This window comes from Rousettus aegyptiacus, unplaced genomic scaffold, assembly GCF_014176215.1.
Source record: "Rousettus aegyptiacus isolate mRouAeg1 unplaced genomic scaffold, mRouAeg1.p scaffold_m13_p_1, whole genome shotgun sequence".
Taxonomy (NCBI): Eukaryota; Metazoa; Chordata; class Mammalia; order Chiroptera; family Pteropodidae; genus Rousettus; species Rousettus aegyptiacus.
The window spans coordinates 43,607,736-43,626,956 of NW_023416284.1; the positions used below are offsets into that span (position 1 = coordinate 43,607,736).

The 19,221-nt window shown below is 42.7% G+C and overlaps 1 protein-coding gene across 3 annotated transcripts in view; it reads left to right on the top strand.

The window, feature by feature from the left end:
• The first annotated feature begins 2,949 nt into the window (after nt 1-2,949).
• The window catches only part of CACHD1 (cache domain containing 1), a 194,484-nt gene continuing 178,212 nt past the window's right edge, over nt 2,950-19,221 (top strand). Inside the window, exon 1 of one of the 3 annotated variants that reach the window (XM_016159137.2) lies at nt 2,950-3,565. In XM_016159137.2, the coding sequence (XP_016014623.2) occupies nt 3,320-3,565 (246 nt within the window). In that variant the 5' untranslated portion in view covers nt 2,950-3,319. The remainder of the gene's footprint in view (nt 3,566-19,221) is intronic. The other 2 variants (XM_036234798.1, XR_001598688.2) reach the window with 2 other exon arrangements.

The following is a 19,221-nucleotide window of genomic DNA, read 5'->3' on the forward strand; positions in this document are numbered from 1 at the left end:
TAAAATGCATATTCCAGGACCTAGCCCGCCTGCAGAGATTCTGCTTCTGTAGACCTAGAATGGAGTACAGGATTTGCAGTTATTAAGAATGCCCTAAGGTTACAGGTGGTCAGTTGACTTAATGAGAATTTGAGTAGAAAATAAGACTCTTAAATGGATAATCACTGTGCTGCTTGTTAACTGCTGGGGGACATTAAGTGGTGAGAGAAGAACCAAGAGCCTCTGAGCACTAGAGGAAGAGCAATAAATACTGTGGGGGTGGTGCCAAAGAAGGCTTCCTAGAGGTGACATCTCAGCTCGGTAGGGACTTGCCAGGTGAAGGGAAGGGGAGGGCATTCAAGACTGCCAGCAAAGGTGTTCTTGGGGGATGGTGAGGATTTGGGGATCAGTGTTTCAGAAAGGCAGATAAGCCAAAGCACAGACAGCCTTGTTTGTGGCGAGTTTATTTCTCTGTGATGGGGCTTCAGAAATGTTTAAGTTAGTGAGAGACAAGTTCAGGTTTGACTCTTAGGAAGGTGATATTGGTTTCGGTGTGGAGAATAGTATGTTAAGGGTGAGACAGACTACATGGAGACCTGAGAGAAGATAGTGGTTATAATCACAAGTGAGTGGTGATGAGGAGCTGAAGCCTGCCAACAGGATACAGCTGGAGAGCACTAAATGCAGGTTCTAATCCTGTTAGGCGATGGCTATGAGAGATGTAGGGAGCAGATGTAGGGAGTTAAGTTTAAGTACCCAGCTGATGTCCACCCAGATTTGCAGCAGGTATAAATTTAGGTGAAGAGTGGGAGAAAGTAGTAATGAGTTTTAGTTCAGGTATATCTAGTAGAGAAACCAGTAAACAGTTGAAAAATGGAAATGCAGCTCAAAGGGGAGACTGAACTTTGTTAAGAAGTTTGCAAAACTCCAATGTTTTAGTGACAATTGAAGGCATGGGTATATATGAAAGCTCTCAAAAAGAACTTTAGAGTTAAAAAAAGAGAGAGAGAAAACAATTAGACTCCTGAGAAATAGGACTCCAAGTTACAACAATATACAAAGGATATTCAAAGAAGAAGCCAAAGAAGGAGTTTCAGGATAGCTTAGACATGTGTAAAAACTTTGGTGACAGTAACCTTGAAGAATCCAATACAAAAAATTTAATAATCCTGCCTGCAATTATGATTTTTGTTTTTTGTTCTTTCACTTACCACATGAAGTATTGTTTTGCTTCACCGACTGATTATCATGGGCAATGGCATAACAAAAAACGGAAGTTATAGGATCATCTCTATACAAAACATCAATTCAATTCTGGGAGCAGAAGATAACATGTAGATTATTTTTATCCCATTATTAATTCAAGAATCATATTTACAGCATCTACTTTGTGTTTGGTAGTGAGCTAAGTGTGCATGATGGAGAAGTGGATTGGGCTCTTCAGCAGGCTTACCTTACTTAGGCCTGGTATGTGTGAGCTACATAAAACAAACACAGCAGATACTAGATGATGGTGCTGCAAGACTTCAGTGCACCTCTCTCAAGGGGGCATAGAATGGAGAGTGTCACAAAATGAAAACAGGTACTATAGCAGAGACAACACTGATTGGGGAATTCAGAATAGAGGAACAAACGAGATAAAATGGGCCAGGAAAAGCTTACAGGAGGTGTGTTTTTAATACAATATAATTAAATAACTAAAACAGAAGGTTTTGCTGTAAATTGAAGAGAGCACTAAATGCAGGTTCTAATCCTGCTACTACCTCTACTAGGTAGTTTTAATCTTCCTGGGCATGGCTCTGTTCTCTAGAAAGCCACAGGCAGCAACCTTACAGTACTTGGAAGGAAAAATGGCGGCTTTACCACACACCCCCTCCTTCACCCATTGGTTCCAGGTGTTTCCAACAGGTGATTTCTCTGCGAGCCTGAGCCAGGAGTCAGGGGGAAATAGGAAGGTTAACCTTGTTTCCTTATGCTTCAGAAAATAAATGTGTAGGGGTGAACTCCAGTTCAGCAGTTTTGTGGGTTTTGTTTTTGTTTTTGCTTTTGATGCGATCAGATGGTTCATTTTCAAAGACGGAAAGAACTATGTCGTATCTAAGAGCAAGAGCCTTGCAGTCACACTTGTGCTTAAATTCTGGATCTGCTTCTGATCCCTTAAGTGACCTTTAGCAATTTATTCCACCTCTCTAAGTCTGTCTTTGTTACCTAAAAATTTGGGATAAAGATATGTACCTCATAGGGATGTGGTGGGGATTAAAGGATAATGTAGACAAATCCCAGAGCGCAGTGCCGGGGACAGAGTAGCTCGTTAAAGAAAGAAAGCTGTTGATCCAATCAGTGCTAGCTATTGTTATTAATAACATCGAGGGAAAGCAGTGGACGCACAAACAGCAGTCCCTCCTTCCCAAATCTCTGCCAGGCAGAAAGCCAACGTCCTAGAACTTAAAAGGACTTTCGTTGGGTGGAACCTTGAACGTCTGGGATCCCGGAGTCCCTCGCGCTGGTGGAGGCGGTGAGAGCTGGGGTGGGTGGTTGTCCCCGGCAACCAGAAAGTCCAAGTGACCCCACCCTCGGCAGGGCTGGTACCCGAGAGCAGCCTGCTCTCCGGCCCCCTGCGTCTCCGGGGGCCGGTTCTGGGGCGGGAGCGAGGGGAAGGGAGGAGGGGCGACTGGGGGAATTTCCCCGCCTCTCTCGCTGGTTCCATAAATCACCGCAGCCGCGGCGGCGGCCGAGCCGGGAAGTGCGCGGAGCCGGAGCGCAGCGTGGTGGCACCAGACACCTCCCTTTCCCCCCACCGCTTTCTTTCTTTCAGTTTTTTTTTTTTTTTTTTTTTAAACCTCCTCCTCTCCCTCCTCGCTCGGGTGGCTGCCCCAGCGCAGCCCGGGCGCCGCTCCGCCTCCGCTGGGTGCCGCCGCCCGCCCGCCCTCGCAGCCTCCGCCTGGCTGAGCGGGGACTCCGGGGAGGGAGAGCTCGGCGGCTCCCGCTCGCTCGCCGACTGTCAGGCGCGCGGCCCGCGCGACCGGGTGCAGGCGCCGCCGCGCCCCGAGACGCCCGCCGCACCGCGGGGGCTGCGCCGGCGCGGGGGTCCCGGAGACAGCTCGGGTGGCCGCCTTCTCTCCCGCCAGCCGCCGGAGCCCGGTGATGGTGGCCGCCCGCGCTCCCGCGCTGTAGCCGGGCGCCCCCTAAGTTTGGAAGCCGCCGCGGCGCGGAGAGGCGCCTGCACAAGGGGAAGAAAGTTTTGCGGGGTGCGCCGAGCGGGCCCTGGGCGCACCTCCCGTTGCTCCCTCCCCTCTTCCCGGCGCCTGGAGCCGGTCGGCGGGGAGTGGGGGGAGGCAGCATGGCCCGCGAGCCGGAGGAAGAGGAGACGGCGGAGGTGGCCGCCCTGGCCCGCCGCTGCCCGGGCTCGCCCGGCCGGCCTGGGGCCGGGGCGCTGCGGCCGTCCCTCTCGCTGTTCTGCCTCGTCGCGTGCTGGCTCCTGGGTGCCGCGGCCGACGCCGACTTCTCCATCCTGGATGAGGCGCAAGTGCTGGCGAGCCAGATGCGGAGGCTAGCGGCGGAGGAGCTGGGTGTCGTCACCATGCAGGTAAGGGGTCCCCGTTAAGCCCTCGAACTTGCTAGGCATCCTGCCTCTCTGCGCAGAGCTGGGTCCCCAGTACAGGTCGCCTTGACCGTGCACCGACCTTTCTGGCATGCACAGACCTTCCCTTTTTCCGCCGGATCCCTCTGTTCTCTGTACAGGACCCCCGATCCCCTCCCAGCTTACACACCAACTCCTCCCTGCACTCAGGTAACCCTCCGTTTCTCCCGCAGAAGCCGCTGCCCTTTGCACGGAGCCCATTCTCCCCTTACTCCCGCACAGCTCCTTTATCTCGGCAAGGATTCTCTTTTTCCCTCGAAACTCCTTACCTAATTTGCACGAATTGTCACCGTCCTGTTTTTTATCCCGCCACCACTGCAAACTTCCCTTCCCTCTTTGTGTACTCATCCCGATGCAGACGGCTCCGCCTGGCTGGTACGGTTTTCCGAGGCCCCCATCCTGTTCCCTTGACCACCTCCTCGTGACCCTCCGCCCGAGGCGCATCGATGGGCGCCGCGAGGGTAGGCACCAGAGTGTGCGCAGCTGCTCCTGGGCCACCTGGATCCCGGCGGAGAGCCGCCCCGGGTGCTGACTCCGCGCGCGCTCTCCCTTCGCGGGTGTTTTGGGGGAGGGGCTGGCGTGGTAGATTCCTAGTAGATTCCCGACTCTTGTCCTGTGTGAGAGATTTTTTGTTGTTGCTTTCTGCTGTTACCATTGTTGGCTGCACGTTGTTTGCTGTGCGATTTTGGTTTGTTTTGTGTATGCCTTTTAATTGTTTACGGTGTGGGTCCTCCTCAGTAGAGGAAGGGGGCTTCAGAAAGATTAAGCGCGGCTTATAAAGAATCCCGAAGATGCTACTAATAACCAACAGAAAAAATCGCTAAACAACAACCACCTGGAGATTCTAGCCCGGCGTTATTTTAACCGACTTGGCTAGAAAGGCCCCTTCGGGTAGGAGAGGTTGAGATAACATTACAAGTCTGAAACCTGTGCTATAACATTCTTCTGAAAAGCAACCTTATTCTCTTATGCATCCTAAAAACAATAAGGGTGAATAACGTGGTCTTCGAAAGAGCGAAGTTTCCAGAAATATGTTCTTGGAATAGGTTTCTGAATTCGATTTTACTGTGACCACCCTTCCACCTACCACTGCGAATGAGAAGTGTTTTGAGTCACTTTGGTGGTATTCAGGTTTCTGACTTTTTTTTTAACCTCCCTCGTTGCGACCTCCCCAGTCTCCTCCCAGGATGATACAATCTTCCTTGCTTTAGCAAGTTCCGCAGACCATTGCCACTGCCGTGAAAGATGATTGATACTTTTTTGTTTATCGGTGAGGTGAAGTTGAAAGTGGATGGTTTTGCTCCAAAGATAATTCTGTACAGTATTTATTTGCAGATACCCAGCCCTGAAGTGCTAGAGTCGGAGCCGTCATTTGCATAATAATAGACGAGCTTTTAAGTTACTTCATTTAACTGTCCTTTTCTATGCAGATCTTTCAGGTTTGGATTCAGTTATAATTTTTTCCATATGTATTTTCTGATTTCTGATGATCGCTGACAGTTCTTAGGAGTGAAGTGACTTAGAGGAAATAAAACTAAAATGTTAAGAAAAACCAAGGATTTGTTTTTCAGTGGGGAATGTTTCAATTCAGAGCACAAACAGTTGTGTTTTTGCATAGAGACACCTCTTTTAATAAAAGAAATTTAGCATGTTTCTGTTTTGAACTGAATTTGTATGATTAGTAGGCATTTGTCATCTTCACCCCATCACTAGGGCTGGACAAGGGATCTTAGGGATTTCCCCCCATATAAGCTAAGTAAGGGCTTGCTTTCTCTAAGATGCTGACAGCAGTTTTACTGTTTCTCACCCGATCCTTGACAAAAGGTGAAATCGGATCCCAACACATTGTCATTCAGGTAGGGATCCAAAGCAAATGTAGTTTTAAAAGGCTTCCCTGTTGAAAAGGAGACACTTTAGGAAAAAAAGCTCTGATCGGTGGGGGGTTTGTGCCCAAATGGCCCTTTATCTCCTCCCAACTGGCCTCTTTCTAACACCTTTGCAACCTCACTGTGGAAACTGGCCCCCTGGGGACAGGGTTTTGTCTGGCAAAATGTGAAGTGGCTTCTCTCCTTTTTTGAAAGGAGAAGCACATACTGTATTTAAATTCCTCTTCTTGAGCTGTACATGATCTGCCACTTGCCTCTGTCTGGGAAGATTGGGGAAAGAGTCTCTTTAATTTTGTTAGGCTTCCAGCTTTTTTCTACGGAGCGGGGGATACTTGTAAAATAAAATCTAAGACAGGTTAGATTTTTGACCCTTAGATCAAAGATTTCGAGCCTCACGTTATCCTCTGTAAACCTTTGGGATTTATTCAATAGGGCTGAAATTATGCGGGGTTAGTTACTTAAAGTGCAGATGATATAGTCCTCTCTTGTGGAATGTTGGATTTTATAGCCGTAGAGCTAATCTGTTATTCAGAGGTAGGAAGACTCATGTGGGCACCAAGGTGAGTGGGTCAGGCTTCCATATGGGGGGGCTGGGGAGAGCTTTCATCTGCAGGAAAAGAATGTCCTCTCTTGATTAAGGGATTGATTCCTTTCATTTGACCTTGGCATTTCCAGCTCAGTGCAGACCTTTCAGGATAGCATCTTATTTAATGAGAAACTTTCTGTAAGTCAGTATATATTTTAAAAGCCTATTTTCAGACTTTTAAATTGCTTCTGCTGTGCCTAAAATTCTCTATAAAGACAATTTTTAATTTTGGGAAATTGCAAAGTAGTCCTGAAACGAGGCCCGTTGCAGCCTTTGAAATGGCGGCAGATACTGCTTACCAGAGGTTGCGAAGGGTAATTTTACAAAAACAAAAACCAGGCCTTCTTTCAGCACTGTAGTTTCCCATGACATAGTTTTTGTGCCTGCTGATAAAGATGGACTGTTTTTCAAACCGTCTCCTCTAAGATTTTCTTGAAAAGATTTTCTTATAGAGACCATCTACCCTTGTTGTTGCTCTTGTTCCTTTTTAGTGAAAAAAATTTAAAATTTTTAGTTATTTGAGCCAATTAATTTTGCTAGTGCCCTGGGAAAGCTGCCACTGAAAACTGCCCCCCCTGGCAGCAGACATCATACATCAGGGGTAAAAGTCAAAAACCTAATCATTGTCTCCTCAGGGGTCTGGTGGAGAAGAGCCATCTACGTTGTGATCTGGGAAGCAGAGACTGACTGTGCCCAGGGAGACTTGCTTCTTATTCACTCACGCAACAAGTTTTTATCCATCAGCATCATGGAGTGGAAGGAACTCTATACTGGGTTCCAGCTTTGCCACTTAAAAGTTGGATGATCCTCATTGGCAAATTAGGGAATGATTCTTCCCAGAGATTTATTTTGTGGACCTAATGAAAAGAGTGCATGTGAAGGCACCTGTTAATGTGAGGCTGGGACTGGGAAATGTTGATGGCTGTGGTGGTTCTTAAATGGAGAAATATTGAAACCTTACTGTGCACAGAGTGCTATGCTAAGGTGCTTAGGGATTTACAAGGAGGCATTCTAGCACAGCTCCCTCACATTTACAGTCCGAAGGAGGGAGTAAGATTGCACAGGTAAAACAGTTAAGTAACAATGCCTGCTTGTTAGAAGGCATATCTGGCTCTGAGAGCCGTTTCACCAGGCACTTATAAGGCCCATTTAACATTATATGACAATACAGGCTTCCTAACAGCAAGAACCTGGCACACGGCCAGTGTGCCCGCCTTGATGTTAGCTCTAACACAGCTCTGCCGGCCTGGGCATAGTCCCTGTGAACTTGGCAGACACACTAGCAGGTTGGTCAGACAGCTGCTCTATGAAGCCTGGAAGGGGGGTGGAGGTGGGGTTCCTTCCAGTAGGTGCAGAAGAAATACCAGAAGCACAAACTAGAGCTTCAACTCAAATTGAAGAAAGAGCAGGAGCCAGGACAAATGTGATTTCAGGAACCGAAGGGCTCAACTAGGGTGAGGTGTTGGCTGAAAATGTAGAGCAACATTGTAATATTGTAATGGCTGTGCAGAAAATGAAAGGGGAGTAGAACAGCAGTGCATAAGTTCATTGTTCATTTTTGTGACAAATGCTCAGTAAACTTGGGGGCGGGGAAGTGGTGCTTCTACTCTTCAGGTGCTTCAGGCTAAGCTGGGGATATGAGATAAATAAGGCCTGGTGTGTCCACTTAACCTATCAACTGATTATGGAGACAGATACAAAGAGATGTTAGATACAGGAGTTTAGTGAGAGTCAGAGTCGTTAGAATGCTGTGGGTTAGTACCATAGTAGAGAGAGGCACAGTGCATTGTGGGAGTATAGAGGAGGCCTGTCCAGTCCCATCTGGTGAGGTCATGGATGGTGGCTGCTCCTCCCTCAGTCTTTTCAGTTAGCTGTCCACACACACAGGCCAATCCTGAAAGCAGCAGCAGCCTCAAGCATGGATGGTAACCAAATGAGTTCATCAGTCATTAATAATTCTTTGGTAGCACTGGACAAGGTAGTTGGTTATATCTTAAATGCCTCAATAGGGGGTGGTTGTGACTTGTACCTCTTTACATGGCCCATGTCTTACCTCATTTCTTTGGCCATCACCCCTGGAAGCTTTTGTGGTTAATGGACATAAACATTTTGGTGGCTCTGCTATAACTGCATGCTGATAAGCAGTTATGTTTAGGTAGTGTTCATATTTTCCTGTAAATTGTGTCCATCATACCAGGGATGGTATGTTTTAGATGTTTGAATGTGTACTTGGGCAATAGAGAATGTTTTGGGGGATGAGAGGAAATCACCTGTATTTGCAAATAATGTGGTTTGATTCTATGCCTTGTGTACAAAATAAGCCCTAGTGGAAAACCTGCTGCCTTGCTCTCTTCTGAAATTGAATATTTGCTGTTGAAGAAAACTGACCATTGATGGGTGACTCTGGGTGGAATTTGGTAAGAATGAGCCCAAGGAAAAGCATGTTGAATGACTTATGATGGACTGTCCCTTTCGTGCTTAAGACTTCCTTCACTTCCTGTCCGCTAATACCTGTCTTAGCTAGCATCCTCTGCTGTGCTTATGTTTTTCCTGCCAACCTTAGTTGAGTCTGGAGGGGGACAGAGGGAGGGGAAGGAGATGGTTTCACACTTTATAACTTGGTGCTATTTCTGGTTGCTGCTCGAGGAGTTCCTTCCTTGAGCTTAAGTGGATGAGCAGACAGGAACCTTGCAGAACTCTGGAATTTTGGTATTATGTGCAGTGGGATTTATTTTGGGTTTCTTTGAACTTTGTGTAAAAATGTATTGAAATTCAATATATGAAGGGACAATTGAGAACAAAGGCTTAAAATTTTAATTTTTTAATTACAGTTGACATTCAGGGATAGCAGTTTTGACTTGGCTAGTTATTAATTGCATAACTTCCGGCACAATTTTAAATTGCTCTGAACTTTAGTGTCTTCATGCTTCATTTGGCTAATGGAGGGAAATATCTTTTTAAAGATAAATGTCTAACACGAGGTCTAATATAGGAAATCAGTAAACAAATATGGGACAATCTGTTTAGTGCCAGAGCACAGAACTGGAAAACAACACACATGTAGCTCCCAAGCCTGATTGAAACTGAAATCTAATCTTCAGAACCTGTAGATTTTGATGTGGGCAGTTAGTTCTCTGTCTCAGGGGTTATCAGACAGACCTCAGGGATGTGGTGCACAATCATCCTTCAGGATTTATGAAGAAAATATTAGACCTTCTATTCATAGTTATTTATTTGCTTAAAAATTTTTTAGCACAAAGATTTGAAAAAAATATACAGAGAAGTAAAGAGTAGCATAAATGCCCATGGATCTCTTAGCCAATTTAAATAGTTATTGACAGGTCGCTTTTATCTCTGCCTCTACCGGCTCTTCCTCTTCCTCTGATTATTTTGAAGCAAATTCTGGATATACACAATTTCATAACATTTTTTTATTGCATTCTTATTTAATTTCTATATTTTAAAAACGTTTTATAATATCCATAATACGTGGTACACTAATCTATAGCATTTGCAATCCACAAATAAATACAAATATTTTGGAGGATATATACTTTTAATTTTTTATGATGATGTGCCATCGCCGTGTCCCCTAGCCCTTTACAGATAGCTAGGATCTTTGCCCAGCAACCTCCCAGTTTTCCAGACGCAATGTCAAGCTTCTTTTGGGAAGCTTTTCTGAGACCCTTCATTTCTCCCTCATACATGTCATCTGGCTCTCATATTCATGCCTGGCTGTCTCCCACGAGGGTGTGAGGTTCCATGCAGCATAGGCCATGCCCTCTCCCTCCTCCTCTCCCCATCCCAGAGGAGGAAGGAGTGAAAAAGGGACAAGGCAAGATCATCTTTAAGTGAGAAAGAGGGAAGGGTCGAAGAGGAAAAGCTGGACTATATGCGTATTTGTCTAATGATCACTGTTAGAGCAGAGCAGCCTGGGTGCCTCAATTTGCAGAACTAGAGGCTAGAAGAGGGCAGGAGAAGCATAGGGCATCCGCATTCAGAGCTTTTCCTCTGAGAGCTCATTTCCCTTATCAGGGAGGCTAAACCAATTTGTATAGGTCAAAACAACATAGCAAGAAATACTAAAATATGGAATCTTGATTATACCCAGGGTTGCTGAATCTAATGTTTACGGAGGTCAGTTAGACAAAATGAGTGAGGTGGGCCAGCTGTAGGTCAGTAGGCAGTGGTATTTGCTGTTGTAAATGAAGGGCACGTGTCAGGGCTGAAAGGGGGAGCAGGTGCCACTCAGCTGCAATTGTTGCCCAGTGGCAATGTGGATCTAGTGTTGCTACAAGACTCTCTTTTTCAGGAGAAGCTGGATATCTGGCTTTTAGATGAAATCTCATCCTTAAAATGTTGGCAACTAATTAAAAAAAAAAATGAAAAAACAAAACAAAAAAAAGCCACCATGTGGGCCAAACCAAACATGTTTGCAGGCTGGATCAGGCCAGAGGCCACCAATTTATAGTGTCTAGATTAGAATTATTCAGTGTGCTCCAAGAGATAAAACTGGTGCTTGTATGTAAAGGTTATGGGGAAGCAAGTTTCTGTGTAATAGAAAGGAAAACTTTCTGATGGAAGAGTTCTAAGTTAGATTTCTTTGGGAGATGAGCTCCCCGTCATCATAATTACTAAAACAAATAGCTGTTGAATGTTTATTTGGTGCCAGGCACTACGTTAGGTCTGAGATATCCATCATCTGTTAATTTCTGATGCAATGAATGTTATGAGAGTGGAGGTTCCAAATGCTTGGAGAAAGTATGTCAGGGTTGTTAACCTTTTAGGGGGAGGTGGAAAGGGATTGATCTCCTGGAAAAAGGGGAATGTATAAGAGGTGGTTCGTCCAAGAGCGGCGTTACAAAAGACTCCTTTGTAATGGCACCTTTGAGGAATGGAAAGATGGCATTAAGGTTAGGAGTTTAGAAAGCTTGAAGGACAAGGTCAGAAGTAGACCGAGGTCAAGTTGTGAGATCTGTGGATACTTCATGTTTGAGACTTATATGGCAGGTTACAGAACGACCAGTTGATATTGGCTTGAAAAAGAAAGGAGCCTACTGCCTTACATGATTAAACAGGCTGTGATGATCTTTGGGCAGGGCTAGATTAGGACTCAGACAATGTGGTCAGTACCCGATTTCTTCTCTCTTTGCATGCTTGCTTCTTAAATAGATTCTCCCCTTTTTCTCAACATGGCTGGCAGTAGCTCACCAGTGTTTGAGTTGAGAACTAACTGCTGCCTCTGCCTGATTCCCTTATATTTAGAGGAGATGTGCTCTGGGATAGAGGAACTAGGGATCTGGAGAAAGCATGGGACCTATAAAACTCAGCTGAAGTGACTTAGGAATTAGACTCCATTTGCAGTCACCACCTAGCTGCCAGGGCCAGCTCTATATCTAGGCTCTGCTTCCCCAAGTTCAGTTCTAGCGGGGGGGTGGGGTGGGGGGGGTGCTGCTTTGTGGTCTCCCTGCTTCTGGCTCACAAACAGGCTGGCTGGCTTCCCACTGTGGTCTTGTGGTCTGCCCTGATGGATTGTACAAATCCAGGCTCAGCAGGTCTGCCCTTGGCATCCCTTTTCTCCCTGACCTCTCAGATCCACAGATCACTGGGTGCCATGAAATCTGGGAAGGACCAGAGAGAAAGTCTGATCTACATCCCTCCTTTTATAGATGAGAAACAGGCCCTGTGGGAAAGTGGCTCTCTGAAGATCACACCAGTGGTAAGCGATAGGCTTAGAACTAATCTTGGTCTTAGGGCTCTTGGCTTTTTGACCCTTTTCACAATACTATGGTATCCTGTGGGAGCGCCATTTTTCCAAGAGAAGGTTGCCTTGCAGTGGAAAGCAACGTTACTTAAGAACGTTTACATTCATTACTCTTTTGGGGAAAAAAAGTGCTTGGCTTACTTTATAGCTGAGAACTTAAAGCTGATAGTCTAACTTGACAGTTGACTGGCTTTTTAAAAAGTTATTTAAATACCTAGAAGTCAGTGAGCCACCGAAGAAATAAAATCTTAGACTTACTGCAGCGTTTTAGATATATTTCGAAAGAGCTAAAATTAAATGATCAATAGCTATTTATAATTGTGAATCTGCACCATTAAAATTAACTTTTTATTAAAAAGGTAAAGAATAAGAAGAAAATACAACTTGAGGGGAGGAACAACTTGGTTTTTTTTTTTTTTTTTTTTGTGATGTTTGTTTGTATAAAAGCCACAGAAAGAGATTCCACCTATAATTTTCAGGCAGAGTTCTGTTTTAGAATTGAATTTCAGGACCTGCATCTCTCTGCAGTCATTCATGGACATTAGAAATTTGAAGTTCTTTCTCATTTCTTTCTCTCTTTTCTTTCCTCCTTTACCCTCTTCTATTTGTGTGTGTGAAAATTGCAGTAGCAGTATTACTTTAAAGGAGTTGTTTGATTTGATAATGAAACAAGATGTCATAATATCATGTGAATACCTCTTTACCTTGCCCTCTTTGCCCTGATTTCAAAAGAATTTTATTTTTTTTAAATTTACATGGTCAAATGATTTCCGAGTTAGTTACATTTAGAAAAGTTTCTTAATACTGGAATGGATCAACTGAAAAGTAGCTTATGGGCCACAGTTCCTTGGAAATAATGTGCTTTATTATGATTGTAGGGTAGATGCTAGTAGAGTAAATTCTTATCTGTTACATGTGATAACATCTTGGTTCTGTTCAAACTATAACAGTTATTTTAAAGGCCCTGTCAAAGAACCAAGACTATTACACTTTTTTCTTCATTTTCCTTGGATAGTTTCTTAAATTTTATTTTTGCATGGAGTATTTTAAAAGCTACTCCAAGGCCTTGGTGGAAGGGCAGTGAAAATCCACAAGCTAGTGAGAATGAATCTGAATTTTTAATTAGGCTTTGAGTTGTTTCTTCAAAGTGTGGAGACATCATTAGTGATGTAAGTCTTGTTGCATTAGCAGAGACTGACATTTTACTTCAAACGAGGAGAGTGCAGCTGTCCTGTGCAGATAAAAGTTGCCAAGTGTGGAATAGCAAGGTGGATTGGTAGATAATTAGCTGTCCCACATTACTGCAGTGTTGAAGAAGCCTGCCAGTCATGGGCAGGAAGGAGGAATTATTAGCAGGAGAAAATCCAAGTGTGTCATAAAGCAATTTGGAATCACTTCAGCTGTGGCAGAGCTGATAAGGCGAATGTTAAGGGAACAAGACAAACTAAGTCTAGTATATGATGGCCAATTTTTTTTTTTGAAATCTTAATTTAAAGGAGGAATGGCTAGAAATTAATGATTCATTAACACTCTGAAGTTCAGATTCATCAGTCTGCTCTGACTCCGTGTATAAAATAAGTAATAACCAGCTTAAAATAGTCTTTGTATTTTCATGTCACTAGAAAATAAAGTGTGAATTCTATATAGAAAAAAAAAATCACAGGGAAACCATAAAGCCTTGACAATTATTGTGCTGTGTATAACCATGAAAATATATTTGAAGAAATTTGAAGTGTATCACCTCCCTGATGTAAGTGTTACAATATTTATAAATGGTTTAAGGATATTTTTATGGCCTTATTGGTGAAATATGTGTGTTTATTTAAATTTTCTAAAAGCTTTTCTGTAATCATCACACTCATCTCTGGAAAATGAGTGGTGTAGAAAGACCTGTTGGGTTTCTTGTCCATCCTCAGTCATTTTCTAACTCAAATGAAACTTTATGGGATTTTTTGGACACTTGATTGCTCCCCTCCCCGTGCCTCTGCTAAGATACTGAACTCTCTTGTCCCAATTTCATCCACGTTTATTGATTGGCTTTCTCCAAAGCCAGTGCTTCTCTTGGCAGCTCAGAGACACAGGGGATGCTTAAGTGGTTTGGGTGCTGTGTTCTGCTTGGATAGTGGCCTCTCTGAATGACATCTGCCTTTGACCAATGCAGGAGAGCCAGTTTTTTGTTCTTTGCTGCTTGTTCTGCTCCCTCCTTAGGAAACTCACTGGGTTGTTTCTGCCCTGTGCAGTTTTGGAGTAATCCAGGAGAATTGAGGTTTTTGACAATCTTGGCTATTGGATCCAGAGTTGATTTCACTGACTCTGTAAGTAATGGGGATATTTGCCCCTTGGTAACCTTGGAGGGGACTAGACTCTGTGCTGATTGTAAACCAATCTCATTTGTTATGGATTGAGATCCTGGAGATAATGTAAATTCAGCTGACCATCAAGGAGACCTGGAAATTTTCATTTGCGTATATGTGTATATTCAGGTAATGCGGACAAGAGTCGTAAACAGTAAAGCTTTATTACATGAGAGTTATTAGAGCATGAGCTCCTACAAGTAAGAGCCCAGATTTATTCATCTGTATAATCGTGGTTTTGTTAGCACTGTCTCTGGTATGTGATGAGGGCTCAAAATGTCTGGACTGCAGAAATTGTGTGCCCATCTTCAAACAGTAGACTTTGTAACTTTGTAGTAGTTTCTATTCCAGTTTAATTTTTACTACTATGTTTCCTGTGTTAATTTCATTATTTATGCTAGACTTAGAGTGAAATGTCTTGAGTCTTTACTTGTTACTAAAGATTTTTCAATGTTTCAGATGAAAGCATCTAGCAGAGTATCAAGCACATTAGGACCCTATTAGGTGCTTCTGTTGTTTAATTTCTTCATGTTAGAGAAAGTTGGGGTCTATATATCGAGGACATTTAGAAATATAAAAACAAAATTGTGCGTACTTGCAAATTATGTGCTTAGAGCTACTTTATCCTAGAGGTTAAATTCATTGGTTTATTTATTGAGTACATATTATATGCCAAGTACTATGCTTGGACTTGAGTTTGTGGTTAAAAAAAGAGACAATTCCTATTTTTATGAAATATACCACCTACTAGGGGAAATAGATATTAAAGAGATAATCACATAAATAAATATAAATTTTGAGCAGTGTTATGAAGGAGCCAGGACTATTAAAGTACCAGGGAGAGCCTTTAAAAATATGTCAGATATGTCACTTCTCTGCTTAAAATTCATTAAAGGTTCCCATCTAACTTGGAGTAAAATTACAGTGGCCATCACAGCTGGATGTGATCTGGGCCCCGATTTCTTTGTGGCCTTATCTGTTACCTCCCCTTCTCTCACCAGGCTTCTACCCTTCACACGCCCATGTGTGCTCATACACACACACGCACACTCACCACCATCCCCCCACCCCGCACAGTACCTCCAACACTCCAAGCACATCCCTGTCCCAGGTAAGCTTGGTATTGTTCAGTGCAGTTTTCCTGTGGAATGGTGCTTGGCTTTAAGACTCACTCAATTAAATTTTGTTGGACAAAGATGAATGGGAGTGATTGACTCTGGACTGGGTGGTATGGGAAGGAATCTGAGGAGGTGATGAATAGGAGGAGCCAATCGGGGATGGGGTTGGGGGCTTGCCGAAGGAAGAGGAGCCAATCAGGGGAGGAGTTGGTTAACAAGGAGTAGGAAACAATTGGCTAGCAGAAGGAAAAGGAGCCAATCAGAGGAGTTGGGGTACTAGCAGAAGGAAAAACCAAGAATCAAGGGAGGGTTGGAGGACTAACGTGCCAACAGAGAAGAGCTCGTTTAGAGGTCTTGAGAAGCAGGACTTTGGCATAGTTGAAGAACTGAGAGAAAGCCAGGAGCTGACTTTTAGCATGCCAGCAGAAGGGTGATGCAAATGAGTAATTTGGATTCTTATTTCTAATCAATGCAAGTAAAATTGTTTCCCACTGACTCTTTTAATTACACCCTTACAAATGAAGACCCATTAGAGGGGTAAAGATGCACGATGAGAGACCCTGGATCTGTAGAGGTCTGGAAGTTGGATAGTTTTTGGCAGGCCATTTGTTTCTCTTCCAGTAGAGAGAGAAGGGAGACTCCAGCTTCATTAAAATATATTGTGGAGAAAAAATTGAAATATACCTTCACTGTTTTATATCTAGAATTTAAAAAAAGACTCATGCTTCCCATGTTATTTTTTTTTCTCTTGGTAAAATAATAAAACGGCTAGAGCCAACTCTGAGCAAAATACAGGCAAACCTTGTTTATTGCATTTTGCTTTATTGCACTTTGTAGCTGTTATATTTTTTACAATTTGAAGGTTTGTGGCAACCCTGCATTGAGCAAGTCTATTAGCACAATTTTTCCAACAGGCTCTGATGATGGTTAGCATTTTTTAGCAATAAGTATTTTAAATTAAGGTATGTACATTGCCTTTTAAGGCATAATGCTATTGCACATGTATTAGACTACAGTATAGTGTAAACATAACTTTTATATGCACTGGAAGACTAAAAAATTTGTGCACCTTTATTGTGATATTTGTCTTATTGTGGTGGTCTGGAACTGAACCCACAATATTTCTGAGGTGTGCCTATAGTGAATTCCTGCAGTAATGATTCAGGTGTATTTCCTCCCCATTGTATTACATGGATTGATTCATTCACACATAGATTTATATACAGTAAATTATATTGTTCTTATCACCTTGCAAATACCAGTGATCACTTTTTAATGTGACCTTGAAACCTTTAGAACAAAAATCTCGTAAAGTGTATCAAGCTTTTCTTATTTTTAAAGAATTGTGGTAAATATATACATAGCATAATTTTCTATTTTAACCGTTTTTACTCAGTTTTGTGACATTAAATACATTCACATTGTTGTGCTGGCTTTACCCCATCCATCTCCACAACTTTTTCATCTTCCCAAACTGAAACTCTGTACCAATTAAATAGTAATTCCTCACTTCCTCTTCCCCCAGCCACTGGCGACTACCTTTACTTTCGATCTTTATGAATTTGACTGCTCTCCTTACCTCATTATAAATAGAATCACAGAATATTTGTCCTTTTCTAACTGACTGATTTCACTTACCACATCTTTAAGGTTCATGCATGTTATTGTGCGAATCAATTTCCTTCCCTTTTAAAGCTGAATAATATTCCATTGAATGTATATTCCATATTTCGTTGGTCCCTTCATCCATCATCAATGGACACTTGGGCGCTTTCACCATTTGGCTACTTTAAATAATGCTACTATGAACATAGGTATACAGATATTTGAGTTCTTGCTTTAGTTCTTTTGGGTCTGTACTCAGAGTGGAATTGCTCTATCATATAATAATTTTATGTGTAATTTTTTGAGGAACAGTCGTACTGTTTTCCATAGCGACTGCACTATATATTATCAGCAAAGCATAGGAGTTCTAATTTCTCCACATCCTTGCCAACACTTTTTTTTTTTAATAATAGCCATCTTATTGATGGCTATTATATGAGTGTGAAAATGTACTCTTTTTGGTGTAGAGTTCCATGAGTTTTGATGAATGCACAGTCATGTAACTGTCACCACAACCAATATACGTAAACAGTTCCATCACTCCCTCCAAATTCTCTTGGTAGTCAGTCCTCCCTCCCCTCGCCTGGAACCCCTAAAAACCATCTCCATCTTTGTAATTTTGCCTTTCTAGAATATCATCTAAATGGATGAATTATGGTATGCACTTTGAGTCTGATTTTTTAAATTTAGTGTAATGTATTTGAGATTCATCGATATTGTGTTTATCAGTAGTTCATTCCTTTCTATTGCTGAATAGAGTTCCATTGTGTAGGTATACCACAGTTTGTCCATTCACCAATTGGAAAACATTTGAATTTTTTTGAGGTTCTGAATCTCTTAAAAACATTCTTATGTTTATTCACGTACAAGTTTATCTTTTCGAACATATGTTTTCCAGTCTCTAGGAGTGGGATTATTATGTCATATATTAAGTGTATGTTAAACTTTGTGAGAAACTGCCAGTCTGTTTTCCAAAGAGATTATATCATTTTGCATTCCCACTAGCAATGTGAGAGTCCAGATGGCTCCACATCCTCACCAGAACTTGACTGGGTCAGACATTTTAATGCTAGCCATTGTAAAACGTAGAAAGTGGTATCTTATTGTGGTTTTAAGGAACCTATGCCTGATGGATAATGGTGCTGAGCATTTTTTTATGTGCGTATTTGCCATTAGTATGCATATTTGGGTGAAACGTCAAAACCTTTGCCCATTTTTAAATTGAGTTGGTTCCTTATTGTTAACTTTAAAAAACAATTTACTGATTTTATTAAGTCTGTAGATTTGTACAGTGATCACCACCATTCACTTTTATAACATTTTCATTACTCCCCCAAATTTTAGTGTGTCTGCTTATTGTTGAGTTCTTTCTGAGACGTGAAATTTTTAAAATTCAGATTTATTTTTTTTCCCTTATGAGGTCTCTCCATATCCTACTGTAAGTTTTTTTAAGTGACATCGTCTCCACAAGAAATTCACTTTCATTACTTAAAGAATAATGATACCCACAGTAAGAAAAAGTGTAATCCAGGATAAGAAATCTTTTAAACAGAGTTGTGGATTTTGCAGTTCTTGTTTTCAGCTAAAAGCAAAGCATTATGTAAAAGTTTGGGTTAAAGTGGCCCATGTAGTTTCTTAGATTTATTTAGTAAGTCCATCAGCCTGTTAATAACTACTGACCGCACTCCTCTATTTTGCCCCAGCACTGCCCTAGGTAAGGGAGTACAATGACGAGCAGCACAGAGTTCCTGCCTTTGAGCAGCTTATGTTCTAGAAGAGGGAGATAGATATAAATATGCAAAAATTAAAGATAACGTTGGACCCTGCTTAATTCTGTGAAGGCAATAACATGTTCAAAGGAGGCACCCCGCCCCCCATCCCCCACCTGGGGGCGATGGGGATGGTAGGGGCACTGCTATTTGAGCTGAGCTGAGGCATGACTCTGGAAGAGACAGACTAGGAAGGAGCTGCAGGAAGGAGTAGGAAGCACAGGGCCTGAGAGAAGAGTGAGCTTGGTGTGTTTGAGGTGCTGAAGGAGGGTGGGAGTGGAGGAAGAGGAGAGGTGATAGGATCACTGTGACCAAAAGTTTGGATTTTATTCTGGCTGAAATGGGAAGCCTTTGGAGAGTTTTAGTCACAAGAGTGACGGCAGTTGACTTTTGTTTCAGAAATATCCCTCTGGATGTTGGATACCCTAGCCTAGTTGTATGTGGTGGTTGTGAGGATTGGAAGATGGAGGGAGGAAGAAAGGGAGGCAGGGAGAGTAATGAAGGTATTTATTTATTCTTC